This window comes from Idiotropiscis lumnitzeri, chromosome 9, assembly GCF_059441095.1.
Source record: "Idiotropiscis lumnitzeri isolate Australia: NSW breed Sydney's pygmy pipehorse chromosome 9, RoL_Ilum_1.0, whole genome shotgun sequence".
Taxonomy (NCBI): domain Eukaryota; kingdom Metazoa; phylum Chordata; class Actinopteri; order Syngnathiformes; family Syngnathidae; genus Idiotropiscis; species Idiotropiscis lumnitzeri.
In genome coordinates, this window is record NC_142399.1 from 3,685,622 (window position 1) to 3,709,084 (window position 23,463).

The 23,463-nt window shown below is 43.2% G+C and overlaps 2 protein-coding genes across 4 annotated transcripts in view; one reads left to right on the plus strand and one right to left on the minus strand.

The window, feature by feature from the left end:
* The window catches only part of znf488 (zinc finger protein 488), a 25,898-nt gene continuing 2,435 nt past the window's right edge, over positions 1–23,463 (minus strand). Inside the window, exons 3-6 of one of the 2 annotated variants that reach the window (XM_088305364.1) lie at positions 3,045–3,167; positions 2,227–2,446; positions 1,921–2,149; positions 1–1,555 (exon numbers count right to left, since the gene is read on the minus strand). In XM_088305364.1, the coding sequence (XP_088161490.1) occupies positions 486–1,555; positions 1,921–2,149; positions 2,227–2,446; positions 3,045–3,167 (1,642 nt within the window). In that variant the 3' untranslated portion in view covers positions 1–485. The remainder of the gene's footprint in view (positions 1,556–1,920; positions 2,150–2,226; positions 2,447–3,044; positions 3,168–23,463) is intronic. The other variant, XM_088305365.1, reaches the window with a different exon arrangement.
* The window catches only part of antxr1d (ANTXR cell adhesion molecule 1d), a 24,208-nt gene continuing 5,576 nt past the window's right edge, over positions 4,832–23,463 (plus strand). Inside the window, exons 1-17 of one of the 2 annotated variants that reach the window (XM_088305363.1) lie at positions 4,832–5,222; positions 9,511–9,582; positions 10,406–10,477; positions 11,459–11,540; positions 11,643–11,673; positions 11,754–11,827; positions 12,235–12,303; positions 12,391–12,471; positions 12,539–12,599; positions 16,929–17,027; positions 17,281–17,350; positions 21,023–21,101; positions 21,337–21,432; positions 21,519–21,557; positions 22,494–22,592; positions 22,663–22,827; positions 22,923–23,003. In XM_088305363.1, coding sequence (XP_088161489.1) covers positions 5,050–5,222; positions 9,511–9,582; positions 10,406–10,477; positions 11,459–11,540; positions 11,643–11,673; positions 11,754–11,827; positions 12,235–12,303; positions 12,391–12,471; positions 12,539–12,599; positions 16,929–17,027; positions 17,281–17,350; positions 21,023–21,101; positions 21,337–21,432; positions 21,519–21,557; positions 22,494–22,592; positions 22,663–22,827; positions 22,923–23,003 — 1,443 coding nt within the window. In that variant the 5' untranslated portion in view covers positions 4,832–5,049. The remainder of the gene's footprint in view (positions 5,223–9,510; positions 9,583–10,405; positions 10,478–11,458; positions 11,541–11,642; positions 11,674–11,753; positions 11,828–12,234; positions 12,304–12,390; positions 12,472–12,538; positions 12,600–16,928; positions 17,028–17,280; positions 17,351–21,022; positions 21,102–21,336; positions 21,433–21,518; positions 21,558–22,493; positions 22,593–22,662; positions 22,828–22,922; positions 23,004–23,463) is intronic. The other variant, XM_088305362.1, reaches the window with a different exon arrangement.

The window sequence follows — 23,463 nt, forward strand, 5'->3', positions numbered from 1 at the left end:
TAAATTATTTATTGTTGAAATCCAAAACTAAGATTTAGATGTATTAAAAAAAATAAATAAAAAAATCACCCAACGCATTATTTCATGTTGACAAGTTTGGATTTGTAAAGGTGCAAACACACACATTGCATGTACAAAGCAGAGGGATAAATAATAAGAGGACCGCTTCGAGATATGCGTGACAATCATGAGCTGTCCTCCACATCGCGCATCTATTTTCCATCCTGAGTTCCTTAAGGCACCAAGTCATCAGCAGACTATCAACGAACAGGCCTGAAGGACAGACGAGCGCCTTCGAGGTCAGCGTCCATAAACCTCTGCCGCCCCCTAGCGGACAAAGCTGTATTGGCCATATGCTATTTTATTTCAGCTATCTACATTCACGGTTAAACATCAAAAGTCTCATTGTGAATCCTGAATTCTAAACCTATTAAATAACCTCATTTCAAGAATAAATACATCTTTTTTTTCCGCCAAGTGAGGTCTCAGTTGTGTGACGTCATGTGTCTGGACAGGTGGTGTCGTTCTCTGAAGTATTCGTGGCAGATGGGGCAGGTGAGCTTCTCCTCCCGCCGCCTCCTCACTTGGGACTCTGCGGCGAACTCCTTCTTGTGGTGGGAGCGCATGTGGAAAACGAGGTCAGAGGTCATGCGGAAAGACAGGTTGCACTTGGCACACCAGTTTTGTACCGACACGCCAAAGGAGGTGAAGGTGGGCGGGAGGACGGTCAGGGCTGAGGTGGACTGGACCTGAGTGGTTCTTGACCAGTGTTCCGACGCGTAATGGAAGGAGGCGTTTAGCGTGACGGGGGAAGGCAGCGTGTGAACGTCACTGCTAAGGATGCTCGGCGCCATCAGGTTGTTGTACACTGAAACGGTCCTGGGGGGGAAGGCCTCTCGCATCTCCTCCAGGCCGCTTGAAGCGACTGTTATTGGGCTACCCTGATTCAGCTCCCCCGCAGGGATTCTTTTGCTGGGTTTACAAAAAGCGCTTCTCTGTTCTCGATTGCCGGAGTGGACTAAAGAAAAAGCACTACCGGTGCTGGAGCGTAAACCGGAGCTCTCTCCTGTATCCGAGTCCATCAACCTGTCATGCGTAATCGTCAATTTGGCATCCGTCTCCTCTCCAAAAGATGCATTTTTACATCCCAAATGATCCACTTTGGTTCTGTCAGCTTTGATCTTCAAGGGTGAGTCAGATGCATCTCCTCCAGCCTCATCGTGGATCTTGGCCAGCTGGCTAATGTTGTCGTCATTTGAAATATTAGTTTTTTCCAACAGGACTGTTTTCCTCCCTTTGAAGTTAACAGTTTCTTGGCATTTCCGTTTATTCCCGTGGGGAGCGTCGTCATCGGCGTCGCTTTTCTTGTGTTCCAAATCTCTGGCAATGTTGTGGAAATCTGTTACGCGCCGCTGCCTCTTGATTTCCACGTGCTTGTGATCGTGAACATCACGACTCCACGCGTCGCTGCAGATTCGCGTGCAAAGGAAACGGCAATGAGCCAGGAAGGGGTATTCATTCTTGAACACTTGCTCACACCTGACACATTTGAACTCTGCAAACACACAAATATAAAAGGTATCATGAAGTGTCCAAGACAAATTCTCAAATTGTATTTGCTTTTTGAGCACTTTGAAAACAACCACAGCTGAAACAAAAAATATACAATTAAACAAGCTGAAAATAATGAAACTAGAGTCCCATGCCTAGTTTAAAGCGGAACAAAAAATTTCAAGACGAATTTAAAAAAAGGACAGTGATGGAGCTTGTCTGTGTGTGAAGGGACGTGTAAAGGGTGAAGCGAAAGTGTTTGCGCATCTTTTCCAGGGGGTCCACAATCTATACATTTTTAAGTTAAGAGATGAGCAACAGCATTTTGAGCCAACTGGAGACATTTGATGAACATAAAAATAAGCTCACCTTGACCCGAGCCTCTGTTGGTTTCGGTGAAGCCCAGCAGGTGACACAGCTCCCGGTCGTACCACACCAGGAGTTCCTCCTCCTGGTGGACGTCCCTGGTCGTCCGCACGTAGAGCTGACCTCCTTTCAAAAAGGCCTCCGTGTTCTGCTCATCTCTGTTGCGCGCAGCCTGCACCAGCCGAAGCCACGACAGAACCAACGCGGAATTACGCATGGCCTCTGGGTCCACCTGTTGGCAACGAGCAGTTAGCATGCAGCAAAAGCCAAATGTGTTGCCTAGCCTGTGTATTTTGAAATGCAACTTACCCTGAACACGCATGGTTTGGCTCTTCGGTCACTGGATTTCTGCGCAATGAAAGCGATGGTGTCGTAAAAAGTGTGTTGGAGCACACACGGTCCGAAGCTCGTCCCCGCGGGGATGCTGCGCGTCACCACCACGCTCGTGTGAAGCTCGGCGGGATGCTGCACGAATTTGCCGTCACCCGGCCATATGGACCGAGATAGGAAGGCGTGATCCATCGTTAAACTGGAAAGTAATGAGGATGTTTAGATCACACATTTGGAGAATAAAACGCGGGTTCAGAATAGGCGGGTCTTTCCGGGGGGCGCATTTGACATGAAAGCGCATCGCGATCTTAACAAAATGCAAACTAAAGTTGCTTTTATAACGGAACAAAAAATGTGATTTATATCGACGTACGGCACCGCATCGATGAAACGACGTGATGTGAAGCCTCCTCATTCATCATATTTGGGCAATTGTCGCATGTAGCGAGTCAACGGAGTCAAGCAGGCAAAGCCGATGCAGACGAAATGATTCACGACTAACCGCCTTTGTCTCAGTGTTTTCACTCGGTTTCTTCTTTTGTTTCCTCCATCTGCCGTCAACTGTCTCCTTATGTGCATGCATTAAGTTCAATCGCAGTTTCCTCCGCAACAAATATTGATAATCACACGGCAGGATTCTGAGAGTAACAATACTAAAAAAAAATAAAAATAAAATAAAATAGCCCATGTTGTTGCAAACATCAAATAATCAAATACACGCTGTCAATTTGTCCTATTAATGGAGAGGAGTAAAAAAAAAAAAAAAAAGTCCCACAAGAGATGGTGCGAGGGCTCACCTGCTGGACATGATGATGTTCTGTGACGATGTGCACCCTGGTGGTCCCACGATGAGCAAGTTATCCGACTGAGCGCTCATGTGCACTGTCGCTCCTCCGAAGCTTCCACTCCCACAACACCCTCTGGTGCGTGGCACAATGATGCAAACGCGCAGACGATTTCACTATTACCACCACCCCCCTTCATCCAAATTATCTACTGATTGGTTTGGGGGTCTTTCCAGGAGGAGGCGACAAGTAGCCAATGACTAGAAAGCAATCACATGCTGGGGATGTTAGGCCACAGCCCATGACATAAAATAAGAAATAACGCAATAGTGGTGTTATGCTGCTCAGTTTTGTATTCATTTTATAAACCTGTAGTACTCAAGTGCAATACATTGCACCCAAAAAAAAAAGAACTACATGGTCTAAAAGCATCAGGGAAGCGCCCCACCAACCATTTTGTCACGCTTGACTCGATTGCGACTTCATATTCGGCGATGTTACATTCATGCGTGGTAAGATGCAGTGTGTGTCAGGTTTGCCACTGGGCGAAGATTCGAAATGTTTCTGTCTAATGAGCATATAATGGATTATTCTGCTTCATAACTTTAGTTTGGCCTCAAATGTTTCAGTTAATTAATCAGAAAGAGGGTTCCATTGTTCTTGATGATATTTAATCACATTTTATTCAGGGGTAGAATGCCTGAAATGTTTCGAAAAGCTTACATTCCAATATGCAACAAACTAGAAATGCAAGGTTGGTTCTAGATAGACGCCAATTACTGGCATCAGTGAGATGTCAAGTAACATTATTAAAACACAAAGCAATTAACGGAAACATCTGAAATCAGGTTTCACTGACGGTGAGCCAAAACCTTGTACCTCCAAAAATCGTAACTTTTCAGGAGTCCCTAAATATGGCAAATTTGTTCAACTGTGGGCATTCACCAAGAACGTGACAAAGCCATTTTCAACACTTTTAATTGGTCAATAATGTGTAAAAATAACACCCACGCATGTGGAGTGACCAATTTTATAGATATTTTTGGAAAAAAATGGAATGCGCCAAAATGTGACTTATGAGGATTTGGAATATACAATCGAGTCATTTCCCAAATTTTGGGCAACACATCCTACGAACAAAGTTTGATCGTTTCTATAAATAAATCAATTTCCATCCGTGGACATGAGCCTCATTAAAGTCTTGGGTGGCCCTATGCCTGTGAATAATGTAATAAAGGTTAATTAAAAAAAAAAAAAAAAAGCCGGACGTTTGCACTATAGTCCAGTGATTCTCAACTGGTGGGCCGAGAACTCCGAAAATGACAGGGCCTCCTTCACTCATGATATTATATTTGTGTTTTTTTTTTATTTATACATCGTGGTGATTTGTATTTATTGTGAGTGTGTTTTTAGCTTCTGTAGTTTAGAATGAATTACTTAAAGCGTAATTACACACTAGCAGCATGAAGAAAAGCGTATTAAGCATTGGATCACATTTCCATTTGATGCATTGACTACTGAGCATTAACATACATTTGATCATATACTTGGTACATCACATTTACACTAGAATTGTTTCTCTTTATTTTGTATAAAGATAGTTACTTGATATGTTTTAATTGTTGCTGTGCATTGAGTCACCGTAAAACACACATTTCTTCGAAGGATGAATAACGTATGATTTGTGACGATTTCATCACTTTTCTATTACCTAGTGAGGGAAAGTGGAGTTTGGAGTCTCTCCTCGGGTGTCGCTCCTCTCTTCCATCCTGTGCAAAGCCTCATGCTTCTTTTTTTTCCCCCCACCCCAGCCTCAAGAGGCGAGATTTAGGGAGGCCGGCTTCCAGTCAACGCCCGTGCGGAGCAACACGACCCGGTCACACGTAGCAAAAAAAAAAAAAAAAAAAACTTGAGACGAGTCGATCGAGTGTTAGCGGATGTCGGAGGGACAATGTGAAGATTTGCAGTGAGTAGCGGCGCTGTTGCTGGAGCTCGAACGCAAGCGGGGGGGGGAAACATGGCGAGGAGTCGCATCCAAACGCTCCTCGCTTCGCTTTTGCTGGGACTTTTCCTCCTCCATGTGTCGGTGAAAGGAGTGCAACAACAGGGGCAATTGCAGCAGCAGGAGGAGGAGGAGGAGGAGGAAAGGTCCTGCCAGGGTGCCTTCGACCTCTACTTTGTCCTGGACAAGTGAGTGTCTCTTCTTATTTATGGCTTTTTGTTACTTTCTCATGGCTGCGCTTTGCCGCGCAACCGCCCCGCAGGCTGGGAAACGCGTGGCACACCGGCCTGGAAGCTTTGGCGTCATTTTGGACAAATCAGAGCCAGGGTACAATCGAACCGAACTGGGAAATCCCCTCGTTTGTTCTTAAAGATGACACAATGAAGCAATCGGTTGTGCGCTGGGTTAGCATGACTCGGGTCTTGCGTTCAAGCGCGCACAGATTTAAGATTTTTTTTTTTTTCGTTGTCGTTATGTTTGTGTTTGGTTTTGTTGGGCCGTGTTGTTCTTTTGGGCCGGTTCATAACGGCGAAGCAAGCCGAACAAGCAGAGCAACGGGATGTGGGCTGGGCTAGGCAGGATTGAGTTTCAGGCTGATGACGCCTCCCTGCCTGCCGAGCGAGCTGCAGCTGCAGACGAGCCATATGCAAGTTCTGTTCCGTGCAGGCTTTTTAATCTGCAATCCACATCCACGTTCTATTGTTTGAGATAAAAATATATTGCATTAAGGAATACATTCTCTGGCCACAGTACAGCTGTGCCTTCCATAGGGACCCGTGATGAAAATCTGGTCTCAACAAAGATCCGTTTTGACCTACTAAAGTTATTTGGGTTTTATTGTCCATGCATATATTTTGCTGGACGCTATCCAGCTAACTTTTGGCAAGAAGTGGGCTTTTTTTTTTTTTTTTAAATGATCCTTCTACAATCTGCCCATTAATCAAAATGTCCCATAACAGGTGGGATATTTTTAGAACAGGCGAAAGTGTGGCATTTGGGGGTGACATTGTGGTCATTGGCACCATGTTGGAGACCCTTGATTTAAAGACAAAAATTAACTGAGAGCAACAACACTAAAAGCATTCTATGTGCTCAGCTAGGCTTTGCATAAAGTTGCGCATGGGTGTAGTTTCTTTCCATCGTTTTCCTTTTTTTATAGTTAGAAAGGGGGCGTTTGCGCAGTTGTGGGCATCAACACTGCCGACTTGCTTCCCACCCAATCGAAGCAGCTCCTGCCAGTCAGTCCCTTTAAAATCGGAAAAGCGCCCAGCCGTTGACGTGACAGAAACGGATTTGCTGGCGTTTAGGCAGAAGGTCAAAGTTTGCAAAGATCTTTAATTAAGAAATGCAAGCAGACCTCCTCGGGTGGATGATGTCATGGTGGACCACGGATCATCGCTGTGACGTGGGCACGTGAAGACCGCCTTCCACTTGATATTGTCCATAACCATTGTGGTGATTTTGAAAATATTCTAAAGATGATAATAATAATAATAATAATAATAATAATGATGTCCACAACGGTTTTATTGCCCGTCCAATATGGAACACGGCGAAAAGTTTTCACGGGCTGAAAGACCTTCCATCAGTACCAACGGAATGCCAACCTCTGGTGAAATCCAAACCCAAGATAGTATTTCCAATCAATATTTACAATCATTTATTTGACTGAAACATTTAAAAAATAAACAAATTATGACATACCGTGTTCACCTTGCAAAGCAGTAGTAGATAAATGTATATACATCAAGCAACATTACGCTCCCATTCGCAAACAAAATAATTTCACCAAAATGTAAAACAAAACCATAGAAGTTCATATAAAAATAAACACACAGGCATCAATTATTAGATTGAAAGATCATATTATGTTATCACGGCAAGAAGACGAAGGCAGCGCATCGTCATTTTAATTGAATTAATTCTGATACGTGTCAAGGACGTTCCGTCATTTTTAACAGATGTCTCACATTGAGGAGACTATTTTTGTTACTTGGCCAAAAAGTTTAAAAAAAAAAAAGGAATTTTTCTGGTCCGTTTTTTTAAGTTTCTCGTCCGTCATTGACGCAGGCACAAACATCAAGAGACGCTTGTTTTCAAACTTGCCCACCTGCGCCGTCGACCAACATCGAGCGTTATTGTGCGAATGATTTCATTTAGGTCAAATGCTCCGTTAAGATGTTGCCAGTTTGTTGTGTAATTTACCGTATAAGTGTGCCTCTCACACTGTGGACATTGGGAGCTGCTCAGACATGATAATTGACATTTTTGTCATTTCTGCACTCCAGCTGCAAAATGATGCACATGGCTGCAGAGCGATTAGACGTGTCCAAACGTGTTACAAGCCGACCGGTGTACAGACACGGCTTCAAAGTCGGGATCTGCTAAAATGTCATTTTTGGACCATGTTGTTCCATGTCCTCAGTTTCCCTTGTCGCCAGCATCGGAGCTACCAAGTCAACACTTTGAATGACATTTCACTCTTTGGGGGTGTCCACGGCAACATCTGCCAGCTGCTCTTCACTCTTTACCCTTTGCTTCCGAAAGTTTAAGAGGAGCCCGAGGAGTGTGCGTCACGCATGGCCAGCTCTCCCGGTGCTTGGACCTCTGCATGTCTCCACAAGGCCTCCAGGAAGCCGCTGCTCTTTTTTTGTGTCTTTTTTCTTTTTTTCAAAGCAACTTATTGGCCTTTTTCACGATAATGCCACACAGTGACCCGTTCGGCAGCACCCCCCGGTCGAGAGAACTCCGGCGTCCGGCATGTTGAGAAAGGAAATTTAGAATGGGCAGAATGAGAAAAGGATCATCCGCTCTCTGCATTCCTACACCAAATAGGAGGCTGACTATTTCCTTTGTAACCCACAAATAGAGAAATATGCGTCCGAGGTTGCGGTGGAATTTGGAGTTCTGGGCTTTCGTATGAAGTACTTGCAGTCTGCTTTCTTTGTATGAGTTTGTCGATACATGTAAAAGAGTCGGGATTTGTATCGTCGATGAAAAACTGATGGCAATCATGCGGAAGCGGAGCCTTCGGAGGAATTAGAGCATGTCGAGAAAATATGGGATCGGTGCCAGACATTACAGCGCAAACAATTGTCGAACATAATCCAGTCCGCCACACTGGTCGACCAGCGATTTGTTATAACAACATTTCCAAATTAAAATTAACATACAATCCTCTGCTCCATGGTCAGGCTGTTGCTCTGTTAACTCATTTAATCCCAGCCGTTTTCGCAAGAGGAAACAGCTCAATCGCAGCACTTTCTTCTGGCTTTTGACTGATTTTGCAAAGCCTAGGAATATTGTGTTAGAAAGATTTCAAAACATGGAGCTCTGATGCAAAAGACTAAGACGTATAAATACGTCTTTGGGAGGCGGGGACCACAATTTTGAAAACGTGTATATACGTTTTATGGATTAAAAACTAAATGACTGTAAAATGAAAAATGAATAAAACCCAAACTGCAGATGCAGTTTCTGGCTTTTCTAACATTCTGACTTTTGAGAAGCTGAAAGAAATAATGAAGAAAGAAGGCTTAGCTTTTGCTTTAGAATCCAAATAGCACTACAAGCCTACAAATCTCCCTTCTGTTTATTCCAGACGATCGAGAATCCTAAAACCGAAGGAGCACTTTGAAACCCTTATATGGTATTATGTAGACCGTGTCCCGAGCAGACCCCTTCTGGAACCTTTATCATGTTCTGCTGTCGAGGAAAAGGATAAGTGGAGCAGGAAGTGTCTGGTTAAACGGGCGGTACAAAAGAAAGGCATGATGAATCCAAACAGCTTTGACTTTCTTTCCTTTTACGAGCCGGTTACACTCTTCAGACCGCCACCCTCTGCCCATGTCTGCTGTTTGATGTCAATGCAACCCCCCCCCCCTGCTGCGCGCTACTTGTGCACCCCTCTGTTGTTCATGTCCTTGCCTTTTCTCTCCCTCAACCTGTTGTTAGGCTGCCTGTGCTCATCACCATCTGTTCGCCCTCACTGCCACACACAAACAAGCAAACACATGCACATGGACACACGCAGGCCAGCTGCCCGCTGCATGTTCACCGCTACGGGCTGCTGCGGCATCTGTCCCAGTCTAACCTCAGCTCAAGCCTCTGGCCCAACAGCAATTAGCCCCCATTAGCAGCCCCCCTGGGACTGGGCTTCATTAAGGAGACGGTCATGTAAACAGTCGTCGCATGTAGCAGGCTAAGCGGCAAGGCGAACAGATTACAGAGCAACATCGTGGAATGCGACCATGAGAGACTTATTCCTATCATACCAGCACGCTCTCAATATACAAAATTGGCAATTGCTCTTAAGTTGCATTCCTTCATTTGTCTTCGTGAATGAATAAAGTGAGTTAAGGTTTCATCTGAGGTGTTTCAAAGTATGGATATTCAACTTTTGCTGTTACTTTCCAAATCACAGAAAATAAATTGGAACAAAGTGAATCCCTGCCAATGTTTTTTCTTCTCTTACAGATCTGGAAGTGTGAAGCATCACTGGATCGAGATTTACTCTTTTGTGGAGCAGCTAGCAGAGAAATTTATCAGGTATAGTTGCTATTGTCACAATTTGCCAAGCAATTGAAATGGTGGGGGGAAAAAAACCCAAAAAACAAAAAACAATTATACTGATGAATTAATAACGGCCAAAAAAATACTAATGATACCAAAATTCATTCAAGTCATGATATTGATCCTCGTCTTTTGTCGACTCAAGCATTCCGGCCAGCACCAGATACAAACACAAACAGCAGAGAAATATGGAAAAGGTGCATCGTGCGGCTTTAGTTTTAGGTGGAAATAATACAACAGCAATCTGCAAAATTTGCAAAAAGTGGGTGAAAAACTGTTTTTTTGATCATTTAAAAATCATGTATATTTACAATTTTGATTAAAAATAATTTTGTTGTAATATGATAACGTAATTTTATTTAACCATATTGTAACATTGACATTTTTAGTAGGGCCATACCAATATAATTTTTTTTAGACTGATGTATATTCCAGATAAAATTCTGATAACGGATTAGTCGGCCGATTTCGAGAATAAAAAAAAAAAATACTCATTCAATAAATGAATTACTTTTTGTTCCGTTAACAATTACAACTAACAAATGAATTGCCGACAGAACGTCTGACTGTTTTGTAATATTTTCTCCATTAATATTTGTTGAATTTTACAACAGAGAGAAAATTTGGCACAAATTGGCCCATTTAAATTTTTGGGGGGCAGATTTTTTGGGGGCGGCCGGTTTGAACATCATTATTTTTGCCCTTTTGTAATATGTTAATTCTAAGTCGATCTATGCACTTATTGTCATTGATGGAATCTGTCAAACTTGTGACTTTAGAATATGAAATGTGTTCGTAGTCCCATGTTGAGAATGTCCTTCATCGTCTTCTCCACGCATGGCAAGATCATCATGAAGTTAACGGAGAACAGGTACAGAAACAGTTCACATCTGTATTGCATGTTTAGCTCTATCTCGGTCCCAGGAGGGGCTTTTTTTCGGACGTTTGTTGACATGGAAAATATAAAGCTGATTCTTGTGAAAAATCGCATGTAGAATAGAGCCCAAAACCAAAGTCTACTACCTTTTTGAGTGCAGATCCAAATTACAGGCTTACTTTTTTTTGTTGTTTTCCATCAACTCGCTGGTTTATATCTGATGGAATGCTCAGAGGCTGTTGAGCGCCACATCCCGTTTCTGTTGAAGTCATTCTCCTCTTGAACATAAGTTTCACTCTTCGGCTATTTTTTATTTATTTTCAAAAGCAATTGACCCCTTACACTGCCTCATGACACTAGAAGAAATAATAACCAGCTTCTGCACCGTAGACTCCAATATACAGTTCGTTTTTTTTTTGTTTTTTTTTAAATACCCCAAATATAACATTTATGATATAACATTCCATGCCTGGTGGTACATTGCAGTTATACAAAATAAAAGAATAAAACAAACATGAGGAGAACCTCAATAAATATCATATTTCAAAACAATTATTTTATTCCCCACAGCAAAGGCTACTTTAGTTGTGATATGAAAACTGAAAAGTAAAGTTTCATCTCACTTAATCGGCATCTAAATTATTTCCAAAATACATTTAATAGTAATACATGTCAGCAGAGACCTTTTGTAATTTTCTTTTTTTTTTGGTACACAAATCAAATGTAAGAGTCCAAACAAATGAGGCTGTTATACATTTATCTTTATCATACAACCCTCATCATCCGTGCTTTCAAATATGAAAGATCAGGGAAAATTCTTTATCACAAATAGGTTACGTGAATGAGGAGAAGGAAAAAACCCTCCTAAACAAAAATAGAAATCAACCAAAACTTAACAGCAAGGCGTAAACACTGATTTCATTTGCACACTTTTTCAAATCCTTCTGAGGTAACACTTGTGTTCGTGCCCCGCAGGGAGGCCATCACCGGAGGGCTCAGGGCTCTAAAAAGTGTGATTGCTGGAGGAGACACATTTATGAACCTCGGCCTGGAGATGGTAGTGACAACTTTAACTCAATATCTACAAATAGCCCAGAATTAAACAAGGTACTACGCGACCGGTAAAATATTCAGACTAACGATGTCTCTGTGTTGGCAGGCAAATGCACAAATATATCAAGAGAATCAAGGTAAACTTTTTTTCGACTGCCTATGTACGTTACATTCCAGTCCATTGTTTCACCAGCGTTGAATTTTGCATGCTGCGCAGGGACAGCAAGTGTTATCATCGCGTTGACTGACGGGGAACTGAACGAGTGGCAGTTTGACACAGCCCAGCGAGAGGTGAGATGGGATGAGGAGATTTAATGCAAATACTCCACTGCCATTTTTGAAGTATTATATCAGCAGTGGGTTCACCACGTTTTGTTTTTTTTGGGGGGGGCATGTAGAGTCCTCGAAAAGATCAAAAAAAAATTTTTTTTAATTGAAATAAAAAAATTAATTAATTAATTAATAATAAAAAAAACAGAAGAGAGTGATTAAAAAAAGCCACAAAAATGTAATAATCCACAAATTCTCAAATACTGCCCTAAAAAGAAATTATTGTCGTTCATTTTTTTTTCAGCTAGTTAATGAGTTCCATTGCTAAGACAAAAAAATGTCAATATTAGCGATTGCAGCAGCGATGACGGCTGGCGACCCTTTTGGCTTTACTGCATTTTTTCCATTTATGTGTTCCATCCTCACAGGCTCAAAGGGCCAGGTCCATGGGAGCCATCGTTTACTGTGTGGGGGTCAAAGAGTTTAACCAGACGCAGGTAGGAAGCGCAGAAGCAAAGTGAATGTATTTAAACTTGCAAAAAAAGCAAATACAACATTGTCCGTCTGCGTACGTTTTTTTCTAGCTTGCGACCATTGCAGACACTATGGAACACGTGTTTCCTGTGTGGGGGGGCTTCCATGCCCTCAGGGGAATCATTGACTCGGTAACACACACATGCACACCAATACACAAAAAATGCGTTATTTCATCAAACTGGCTTGTGCTTTTAGATCATCAAGAAGTCCTGCATTGAGATCCTGGCAGCTGAGCCATCCAGCGTGTGTGCAGGAGGTAAGGGCCGGTGCGGTGAGCAAGGCTCCCTCGTTAAGACACCGAAAGAGTAATGAGTGGGTGTGATTGTGTCAGATGACAGTCATCCAAAGCCTCTGGAGCGGACCGCCGAGTTGAGTAATCGCACAGATGCTTATGGCCGTGCGGTGACACACAGCGTATTGTCATTCACGGCCGGGGGAGATTAGCATAGTCGCTCGGCCTCAGCATGTGGGCCAAAAAGGGGAGGAGGAGGAGGAACCGGAGTTGGTCGGAGGAATTAGCCATGAATCTTTGCTCCCTGGCCTAGTTTGCCACATCGTATATGCTGAATAGCCACTCCGGCTCCATCAACCTCTACTTGGGCCTCTTCTCCCAATCTTTGCATGGCTGGCGTTTGGATGCCACTTTAAGGAAGGAAAAGGAAAAAAAAACAACTGCATCAATGCGAGTCCACGGGATGGATGAGCTTTGACATGACCTTATTAAGAATCACTTAGGAGAGTGCATTGATGGCCTTGCTCCCTGGATGACCATTGGAGAAAACCCATCCATTATGAGACTCTCTAAAGAGCTAGGATGGAGAGCAGGGGTGTCAGACTCATTTTGGTGGCCAGGCCACATTGGAGTTCTGGTTTCCCTCAGAAGGCCGTTATGACTGTTCACCCATGTAAATATGACATTATCACACACACACAACAAATTGATGGAAAGCCAGTTTTGAAATCGGTCGTCAGTAAGTAATCGTTTGTTTGTTCAATTCATTTTAAAAAGAGAGGATTGATAAATAAATGACATCTCATATCTCCATGTGGTTAAAAGTGAAGAAAATGTGCAAAAAACGCACACAATTTGCCCTTCGCTGGCCGCATAAAATGAGGTCGCGGGCCAGATCTGGCCCCCCGGGCCTTGAGTTTGACACTAATCTATTATTAGATTTGTTGTCTTAGCAATCCGAAAACAACCATCGAGTAAAATAAGATGAAGATGATCATTACGGCAATGAGAAGGACATTAATAACGTGTCCTCATATGATAATCATCTCTGGCGTGTTGCCATGTTATCAGCCGACATGTTCCCAAATATTTTCAAACAGCCTCATTTGTTATTCGATTGATGAGCAGCCTAATGGTCAGTGAACTAAGAAACTCACTCCGTCCAAAACTTGACTCTGGCCTAATTAATGAAGGGCGGCCACTGTAATGCACGGCGCTTATTACTCCAGTGTGCATCCTTTGTGATTAAATGAAGCCGCGTCGAAATAATCACAGCATGTGTCTTTTACACGCATATTATTGCCGTAGCGTGACGCAAGATAATGTGATTGTCTAGCGCGGGTCGGCATTTTATAACCACCATCACGACATATTGCATCAATACTATTGTCTACATGTGTGCAAGTCAGGTTTTTAACAAGTATAGTTCTTTAGGAGCACACACACACACACGTGCGCACGTGCACACACACACACTCGCGTCTCTCACACTGATGTGAAGTGACCATGCTGAGCTGCCTGCAAACAGGCCATCAGACTGGACAGTGAACATCGGGCCACACTATCAGACATGACAGCACCGACTTCACACACACACACACACACGCACACACGCACACACACACACCCCAACAAACGCACACACACAGGCAGAACGTTGAACCTGAGATCTAACATGACAGCCAAGATTGCTGCTTTCATTAGCGTCTGACCCATTCCTCCCCGTCGTTCCTGCCTACGTGTCCCCCCGCCCTGCCCTTCGCTGTCCTCTCGCACTAACGTGATTGAAGGGCTGCCGTTCGGACAAGCCTTACCCCACTTTCTGCGCGCACACGAGTGAAAAAAAAAAAAAACTAAAAAAAAAAAACAAGCAAACACACAAACATGTATTTTCATATGGACGGTCACACATGGCGGGCAGCAACATATGTACGGTACAAGCGAGCAGGGCGCCACCAGTCCTGGCCCACCATGATGGTGACAGCATTAACCTTTTCGCCTGCCACTGCATGTGACAGTAAGTGTGTGAGGAAGCTAAAGGAAATCTCCATGTGATGAGTGCAGGGAACTAACCTAATATACTGGACCTTTAATGACAAAAAAAAAATGGCTGCGTTTGAAACAGTCCATTTTTTATAGCCAAGTCCCTTTAGAAATCCTTCAAGGAAAAGGAGCATCCAAGATTAATTGCTGAAATGTCATGCAGAATTTGCTGACATTTTGACAAAGGAGTGCCGAAGCTTTCATTTAAGGGCATGTCATCGTCGTTGACAGACAAGCAGCCTGATGAATAAGCTTAAAATTTGTCCTTTATAGAAAAAGTGAACAAAGCACACAAAATTCTCCCGAGACGAGGCTGCAACATGCTACTTTGTAGGAGCCGAGGGAGCAAGCGTTGGATGTAATTAATGTCAAGACGCCCAGTTAATGTATGCAGTCGGCTGCGTCATAAATCAGGATGTTAAGTACGGTACAATCAAGAGATCTGGTACAAATATTGGTTGATAGATGCCTCGAATTGTTGTGGTTCAGGTCCGATCATAAAATAAAGCCCGAGAGGAGGGCGGGCCAAACAGGAAATGGCCATTTTGTGTTGCGTGCGATTGGGTTTGTATGTTTGTGTTTGTTTGCGGATGTATAATGCTCGCTGAGCGTGCCCGAATCTCAAGAAAAATGGGCAAAAAAGCAAATTGCACAAGAATGTAAATTTGCAGGAAACTGCCTTTCTAAGAACGAGCAAGAATTAATTTCTACGTCACTATTCACATTGCCGCTGTGAAACAATTTTTTTCATTTTTTTAAAGGGGAAGTCCACCCACCCAAACACTTTCGGCGATAAAATCTTGTATTTGCTTTCACTCGTCATGGCATTCTGATTAATATTGCTTTTGTGGAATATAAATTAATCCAATTTGACGCCGTTTTTTTAGCCACCTCAGGGGGCGGCCATTTTGTCATTTCTGTCGACTGAAAATGACATCGCAGCTGCTGAGAGCTCAGGTAACGACCAATCACAGCTCACCTGTTTGCTGAAGCTGAGCCATGATTGGTCCTTGAGCAGCTGTGATGTCATTTTCAGTCACCAGAAGTGACAAAATGGCCGCTCTCTGAGATGGTTAAAAACGGGTGGATTTTACTGCTCGTTCTCATATTCCACAAATGCAATATTAATCAGAATGCCATGTTTCGACTAGTGGGACCGTCTCGAACATTTTCTTGTAATGAAATTTTTTGGGTTGACTCCCCCTTTAAAATATTTACGCTAATAGGTTGTCCGCGTTTCAGACATCGCATTCACGTAAACATTTTTTAAAAAATGACAAAACTGGACATATATGTTTTTCACAGAACAGCCACAACACAAACCATCACCATTTGAACATCTAAAGCAAGTCTAGATTCGACTGGTGTGACCTTTCAAAAAAAATATAGTGTCACGTATACGCCAACGCCCTACTGTGTTTTTATGCAGTGATCTTCACGCTGGTGCTTTTAAATGTTAAAGGTGCGACCGATGTTCATTTCTATTAGGCGGGAGGATGCTAGAGGTGCACAGTCAGAGCGCAAACATACTTTTCTGCTTACACTTAGCCCAGGTAAAGGTAAAAAAAAAACACAAACACACACGTGCAGACGTCATGCGTTGTGCCATAGGTAAGGTCAGACCCACTTTGACAGCCCTCTGCTGTTGTCAGCCCCGCAGGCATGTTTTTTAACCAAGTGTTTTCTTCTCGCTCGCCAGCATATGCTGAGAAGCAGCCACATAGACACTGCGGCATATGCTGGCAAGGCCCTGTCAGTGCACTTTAACGGCGCCCGAGGGGAAGTAAAGGTCAAAGACGCACACGCACCATGCACACGCGCCTCGTGGCTACCGCAAACACATACCCAGATATTTTGGAATAGGAACACTTTTAGTATTAGCACCATTGGAACGCGTTATGTCCGCACATACACACGAATATAAACAAATCAGAGTGAGGCATGGCGCAGGGTTGAGTACCATGATGGTGACTTTTTCCCTTTGAATTGTATAAAAATACCATATTTACTATAAGGTGCACCCATATATAAGCCGTGTCAGCTCTTTTTGGGGGAAAAAAAGACCCAAGAGAAAAAAATATATTTTGCATATTTTTTTAACTATAGAGCGCCCCTACTGGTGAAAGAAAAATCCACAGGAAAGCTGCACCATTGTATTAGCCGCATGGTTCAAAATCTAGGCAAAAAATAGCAGCTTATAGTCTGGAAAATACGGTAAGTTGCTGAACTGTTCTCTTATCACAAAAAAAAAAAATGTCTTCATGTTATTGGTGTGTATGAAATAAAATGACAGCAGTGTTTGTCTCTCAGAGAGCTTTCAGGTGGTGGTGAGAGGAAACGGCTTTCTCCATGCCAGAAACATCGACCAGGTCCGCTGTAGCTTCAAACTAAATGACACGCACTCTGTTGGTAAGTTATGGTGAAAGCATGGAGCAATATGGTGAAAAAAATTTTTACCTGCAAAAAAACAAGTCAATCTTGACCTGTGAATTAATAATATAATATAATATAATAAACAAAATATAATATAATATAAAATAATATAAATATATAGATATATACACACACACACACTATGTACAACCTATCTTAGTGAGAACACAATCCTCATCTGCCCTAAAAGATTTCTCATCTAAACCAACCTGATTTTATTTTTCTACAGATGAGAGACCAGCCGGAATCGAGGATACATTCCTTCTCTGTCCTGCTCCGGTTATCGAAGAGGTAGGAAGGTGAGTTGCGCATCATTTGTCATTTCTACTCTCATCCTTTCTTATAGTGAGACCAAACTTAGCTGTCTATATCTTAGCCGGTTGCGTGCGTGAGTCCGGTTTTATACGGCGCGCCACTTGTCCTTGAAAACAACTTGACCAAAGTCACTGAGCGTGTGCGATCAATCAGAGTTTGTCACAGCTAACGAAGGCAGACACCAATCACAGGAGGAGAGCCCAGGAACACGACTTAATGAGCGCCTCCTGGTTTAGACCTTCACAGCCCCCCCCCCCTTTGTGTGTGTGTGTGTAAATCCGAACGTGCGTGCCGATCTGTGTGCTATCCCAATCTGTGGCTGACACTTTAAGGGGAGAGAAAGAGTGTGAGGGGAGGCGGCCGGCGAGTGTAAAGTTTCCTCCGAGCGTTTGCAGCCCTGCCCTTGGTGATTGCGAGTGGAAGTTTTGGAGTGCGGCAGACAGAGCTCGGCTTTGGGCTGAGCTCCAAGTGGACCGAGGCCCGGCAGCATTCCCGTCCCCGTTGCCCCAAAGTCCTGTGCATAATTATACACGGCCGCCCTGCGGCTTCAGACACCTCCCAGTCATCATCTGTCTTGGTGCTGTCACGCAGATTTCTTGTGTGATTTGAGCTCTTCTGCAATGAAGTTTGTTCACAGGGAATCATTCCTCACACAAATTGGAAAGAGGAATTTTGTTTTCATTCTCCGGCCCGTGAAGACTCGCTGACATGCTGTATTATATCACATTAAATGTAAAGCGTATATGAATAGGTGAGGTGGTTCAGACAATGGATGAACAATTAGACGTTTGTATTAATTTTTCGAGGAGCAGGAGCCCATTCCAGCTGACATCTTACAAAAGGCTGGTTGCCAGTCACACCCAGAGACAGATAACCATTCCCACCGTCACTGAGTTAGGCTGAAGAATTTCTAAACCAGTGACTCCCGTATTTTTCGGACTATAAACCGCTACTTTTATCCTAGATTTTGACCCATGCGGCTAATACAACGGTGCAGCTTTTCCGTGAATTTTTCTGCTCTATAGTTCAGAAAATACGCTAAATAAATCTAGATTTTTTTTTCTCTTGGGTCTGTTCTGTTTTAATTAGCAAAGTAGTTGCCGTGTTAAAAGGCACTGTTTTAACAATCTGTTTATGTAGCTTTATGTGCATTCACAGTGGCTGCCAGGATGGCCGAGTGGTCTAAGGCGCCGCGTTCAGGACCCAGTCTCCCCAGGAGGCCTGGGTTCGAATCTCAAATTTCCCCATTGTGGGACTAATAAAGGGAATATTATTATTATTATTATTATTATTATTATTATTATTATTACACAATTGTTTTGTCGACATGCAGTTTATTTTTTTTCAACATAGAAAACTGCCGCATATAGCCTGGTACGGCTTGTATTTTTTATTTTATTTATTTATTTATTTATTCGTTTTTTTTTTTCTTATCGTCCGGAAAATACGGTAATTACGTCATTTAATTTCCGAACAAACTTTTGCTCTCTTTAGTTTGTATTCAATGATCAAAGAAAACTATTAGAACAGTCTTTGATTTAAAATACATGTAAAATTCACGTTAAAAGCTGAACAAAAAAATTGTCGAAAAAATGTGATCAATCGCAATTGATTACGGAATTTTTTGCGATTAATTGGCTAAAAAAAAAATACTTGGCAGAATTACGCTAAATTCATTTGCTAAAGCAGCCAGTCATAAAATCTCCTACTATCGCTGTACCAACTTTTTTTGTGCAACCAGATAAGAATGCGGTGCACCATCATCACACAGTGCCTGAAGGAGTCCATTTTTCCATGTAGCTGAAGCCCATTAGTGCACAGTCAGCACTCTTTGACACCCTTGCATTCCACTAAAGAGCTAGTCAGCTGTGAATGGCCAAAGGGCCCAAAAGAGGAGGCCGCCTGCCGCCTGATGGGCGGTGCTGAGATGCACCTAGCGCTCCCACGACATATCGCAGGTGCAACCGCCATTACGTTCATTTCTTCGACAGGAAGCCAACAAAGGAGTCGTTCCCCACCTTCGCACCAAATCCACTCGCACACTTTAGGCTGCCGACCAAACCTCGAAGCCCCTCAATCCTCTCCTGCTCTATCCGAGCCTTGTCTCCTAGAATGAAGTCATTGACGCCGGCTTCACATAAATCCGTGTTGACTGCAATCCTTCCGGATGCGACGGCACACACACACCCCCACACACACACACACACACACGGGGCAAAGATAGTGGGGAGATGATGATTGATAGAGATTGATAGCAGCATGTCCCCTGACCGTACCATGGCGGGTATAGAAGTGGCACCTGCGCTGCCGATTTCCTCCTCCCGAGTCGGTGACAGCATGAGTCAAGGCGAGCAAACATGGGCTTTGGTGGGTGAGGAAGTCAATGAATGATCGAGGGAAGAGGGGTCTCAGAAGGGGAGTGACAGCGCTGAAGGGATTTCAGATAGAAAAGGTCCTCTTCATCCCATCCCCCACACTCTCCATCCACACCCCACCTTGCAGTGACCTCCCCCCCGTCACCGCCCTCTCCTCAAATGTGGACCCAAAGCTCAATGCCCCCCTTGTCTCTGTCCCCCCAAACCATAAGCACAGCACAAGAAGCCTTTCTCCACTCTTTTCCCGAAACCAAGAACTACAATCTGCAGCTGCCTCCTTTGCGACTTCTCACTTTGGCTGCTAGCATCTTTTGTTTTGGGCACAAACAAATCCGTCCATTCAGCCATTGAAAACAAAAAAAAAGAGCAAAATGTCCTACTTTTTACTCTCAATGGTGAATCCAGTTTTGTATATATTAGATTAAAACTCTAACCTGATGTGAAGTCTCCATTAGTTTTTCACCAATCTTTATTTCAGTTGCTGGTTGTTAGCAAAAAATGCTACATGATATTTAGCGCGAGGGTACGCATTGCGACATCTGACCAATGTGAGGGAACGCTTCGACATGTACTTGACATGCCGTTCAAAATTCCGTCGGCACCAGAACCCCTCAGACATACCAAAAACGGTACCACTTTGGTCAGATTTGATAACCCAAATCTATATCAAATTCAGATTACAGTAAATGTGTGACCTTTCATTCGCATATTTATTAATTAATTTATTTTAACTGTTTCACATTTTTTTTCAAATTTGGATTGAAAAGATATCCTAAAATACAGGTTGCTATACCAACAATTGTAGATAAGAAGTTGCAAGAAAATGTCCTCACTCATTTAAAAAAAAAAGAAGAAGAATAAGAGCACTCGCTCTAAAATGCTATTGTTGCAAAAAAAATGCAGATCTTAAAATTTTAATCAGACTAACAAAATATATGTTGTTGTTTTTTTTTTACCTTATTCATGCATGACTCACCAAAGTTTCGCTAAGCATCAACAATTTGCCCAAAAAAAAACATTCATTCACCCACTCTTGGCTGCAGATAAATAAGACCTCATTCAAATTTCAGGTTTGTGGTTTCTGTACAGAGGAGATTTACTCCATAGGGCGGAGAACTCCCTTGACCTCTTTGTGGATTTTGGTAAAGTGTCCATGTCAGCGTTTTAGAGAGAGCAAGTACGGACAAAGCAAATGGAGGAATGTGCAGGCTGCTTCGGGCAAACATGTACGGCAGACCAAGCAAGCCGGCACCATGATTTTGTTGCCTCCGTGTTTTTCAGAGTCATCTACCTGCAGGTGAGCATGAATGAGGGCATCTCCTACATCACCAGCTCGGTTCACATCACGACGACGGAATGTGTGAGTAGATCATGTGCGTGCTCTGGACCTAGATTGGAATAAACTTCACTTTTCCTTTCGAAAACCTCTTCTGGATTCCCTCCGGTCCTCTTCCTTTCTTCTTTCTGACGTCTCCTCTGTTTGCGTGTGTCATCAGAGGAGGCTGTGAGTACTTTGAATGCACAGCGGCAAAAGTTTTGCTCCCTTTGACTTTCCCTCGGTCTAATCGCACCGCCGCCATTGTCCATTTGTGCAGTTTGACGGCACCATCGTGCTGATCTCACTGCTGGTGGTGTTCTTGCTTTTGGCCCTGCTGCTCATGTGGTGGTTTTGGCCCCTCTGCTGCACTGTGGTAAGTTGACATCTCCGAGTTTCAGCTTCATTCGGGAAACAACTCTTTCGGGCCCACGACATTAATACGAGCTTTATTTCCTTAAGGTCATCAAAGAACCTCCCCCTCCGCCTCCCCCAGAACCTGTGAGTAGAAACGGCATGCTGATTCTTGTTGTTATTATCTAGCTATCTAGAAAATGATTATAAATTGTGCATTTGAACATAGTCATAGAAGTGTAAAAATTGGTTAAACACTGGTATGTTAAAATATAAATGATTCCAACTTACAACAAAAAAATTAGAAAGCCGTAAAAGAGAAAGAAAAAGAGGGATTCCCCCGTCTGCGGCCCCATCTCAACGTTTCCCATTATTTTCCCAGATGGGCTTTTGGGAGTTTTTTGCTAAATTATTTATTTAATAATCCCAAAATCTCATAGGTTGTTTTACAGTTAACCAAATGTCATTAACCTCAATGTGTTAATTTAATACAAATAAAATATTATTATTACTCGTCCAATTTATCCATTTATGGGCAGCAGCAGATCATCAATAAGGATTCAAGCTTTGGAGCTGGAAGAAACAACCCCCCCCCAAAAAAAAACGTGTAAACTTGTTGTTGGAGTGATGCTCGTCTTTTGACTGCTGTTAAGGTGCCCTTGAGGAGGACAACCTCCCCAATTCCCCTCCCGCTTTTGCGATCACCTTGCATGCCTTCATGGGTGTGGTGTTCAACAAAAATATAAAAATAAAATGCAGTAGATCAGAGCCTAAACTGAGTTTCCCCTTGAGGGATTATAATTGATGCAATAAATTTAAAACGCATTTGCTTAATTAAAGACCTTGCGACGTGTGCATCGAACATGGTTGAAGATAATTGCTGAAAACAGGATCAGTAATCAAAACCAAAATGCTATTTATCTTAAACGTTATCCCACACAAGATGTTTAAGAGATCATAAGCTAATTTTCATCGCCGTGCTAAGTAAAAATTTCAAACATTTAATGGCTATTGCAAGTATGATTTATTTCATTGGAGACTGTGAATATGGAATGCTGCAATTGAGGCTTTCCTTTCAAAAAGGAATCGGACGATGAAGATGGGATGCCCAAGAAGAGATGGCCCACAGTGGACGCTTCTTACTACGGAGGACGAGGAGTGGGGGGCATTAAACGCATGGAGGTACACACACACACACACTTGACACATTTAGCACTTGCTGGGTGTGAAACGTGTCATGTGTTTCATGCAGGTGCGCTGGGGGGAGAAGGGCTCCACCGAGGAGGGCGCCAAGCTGGACAAACCCAAAAATGCCGTCGTCAAGATGCCGGAGCAGGAATTTGAGCCTTATGAACCCAAGCCTCGCAAACCTCACCGCCGGCCCACCCAGCGGAGGAGGTGGTACACGCCCATTCAGGTTTGTCTTCAAATGATGCGTGAACACTTTTGAAGCATGTTTAGAATTGGAATGAATAATGTGCCTGCGCCCCCTCCCCCTCCTCCCCCCCACAGGGGAAGCTAGATGCTCTGTGGGCCCTCTTTAGGAGAGGCTACGACCAAGTTTCTCTGATGAGGCCTCAGCCGGGAGACCAGGTGAGTGCCGGCTTGCATTCCTTCAGCAAAAAAAATAAATAATACGAACTAGACATTGGCATTATGAGTAGAATTATGGATATTTTTGCGGGTGGGTGGCAACCCAAGCATCATCATGCAACTGTGATATGTCGATATGTAACATTTTACACACTCAATGCATATAAAATGGCCTCTAGTTATCAACGGTGCAATTTTTTCCGAAACATTTCTAAAGCGGTGCCACCATTGCCGCCGTGACATCATTATGTCACACAAAAGGTGTAACACAACGAGATCGCGCACAGTGGCGCCTGTTTTCTAACCTTGGACCCTCATACGGCACCCCTACAACCCCCGAGGACATGTTTTCATCATCACGCTGGTTGCCATGGCAGAACATCTGCACTTTTCAATGGTGTCATTGTCACTCCACATTGGAAAATGTATCAATTTGTCCCCTGTGTCGCATCTTCTTCGT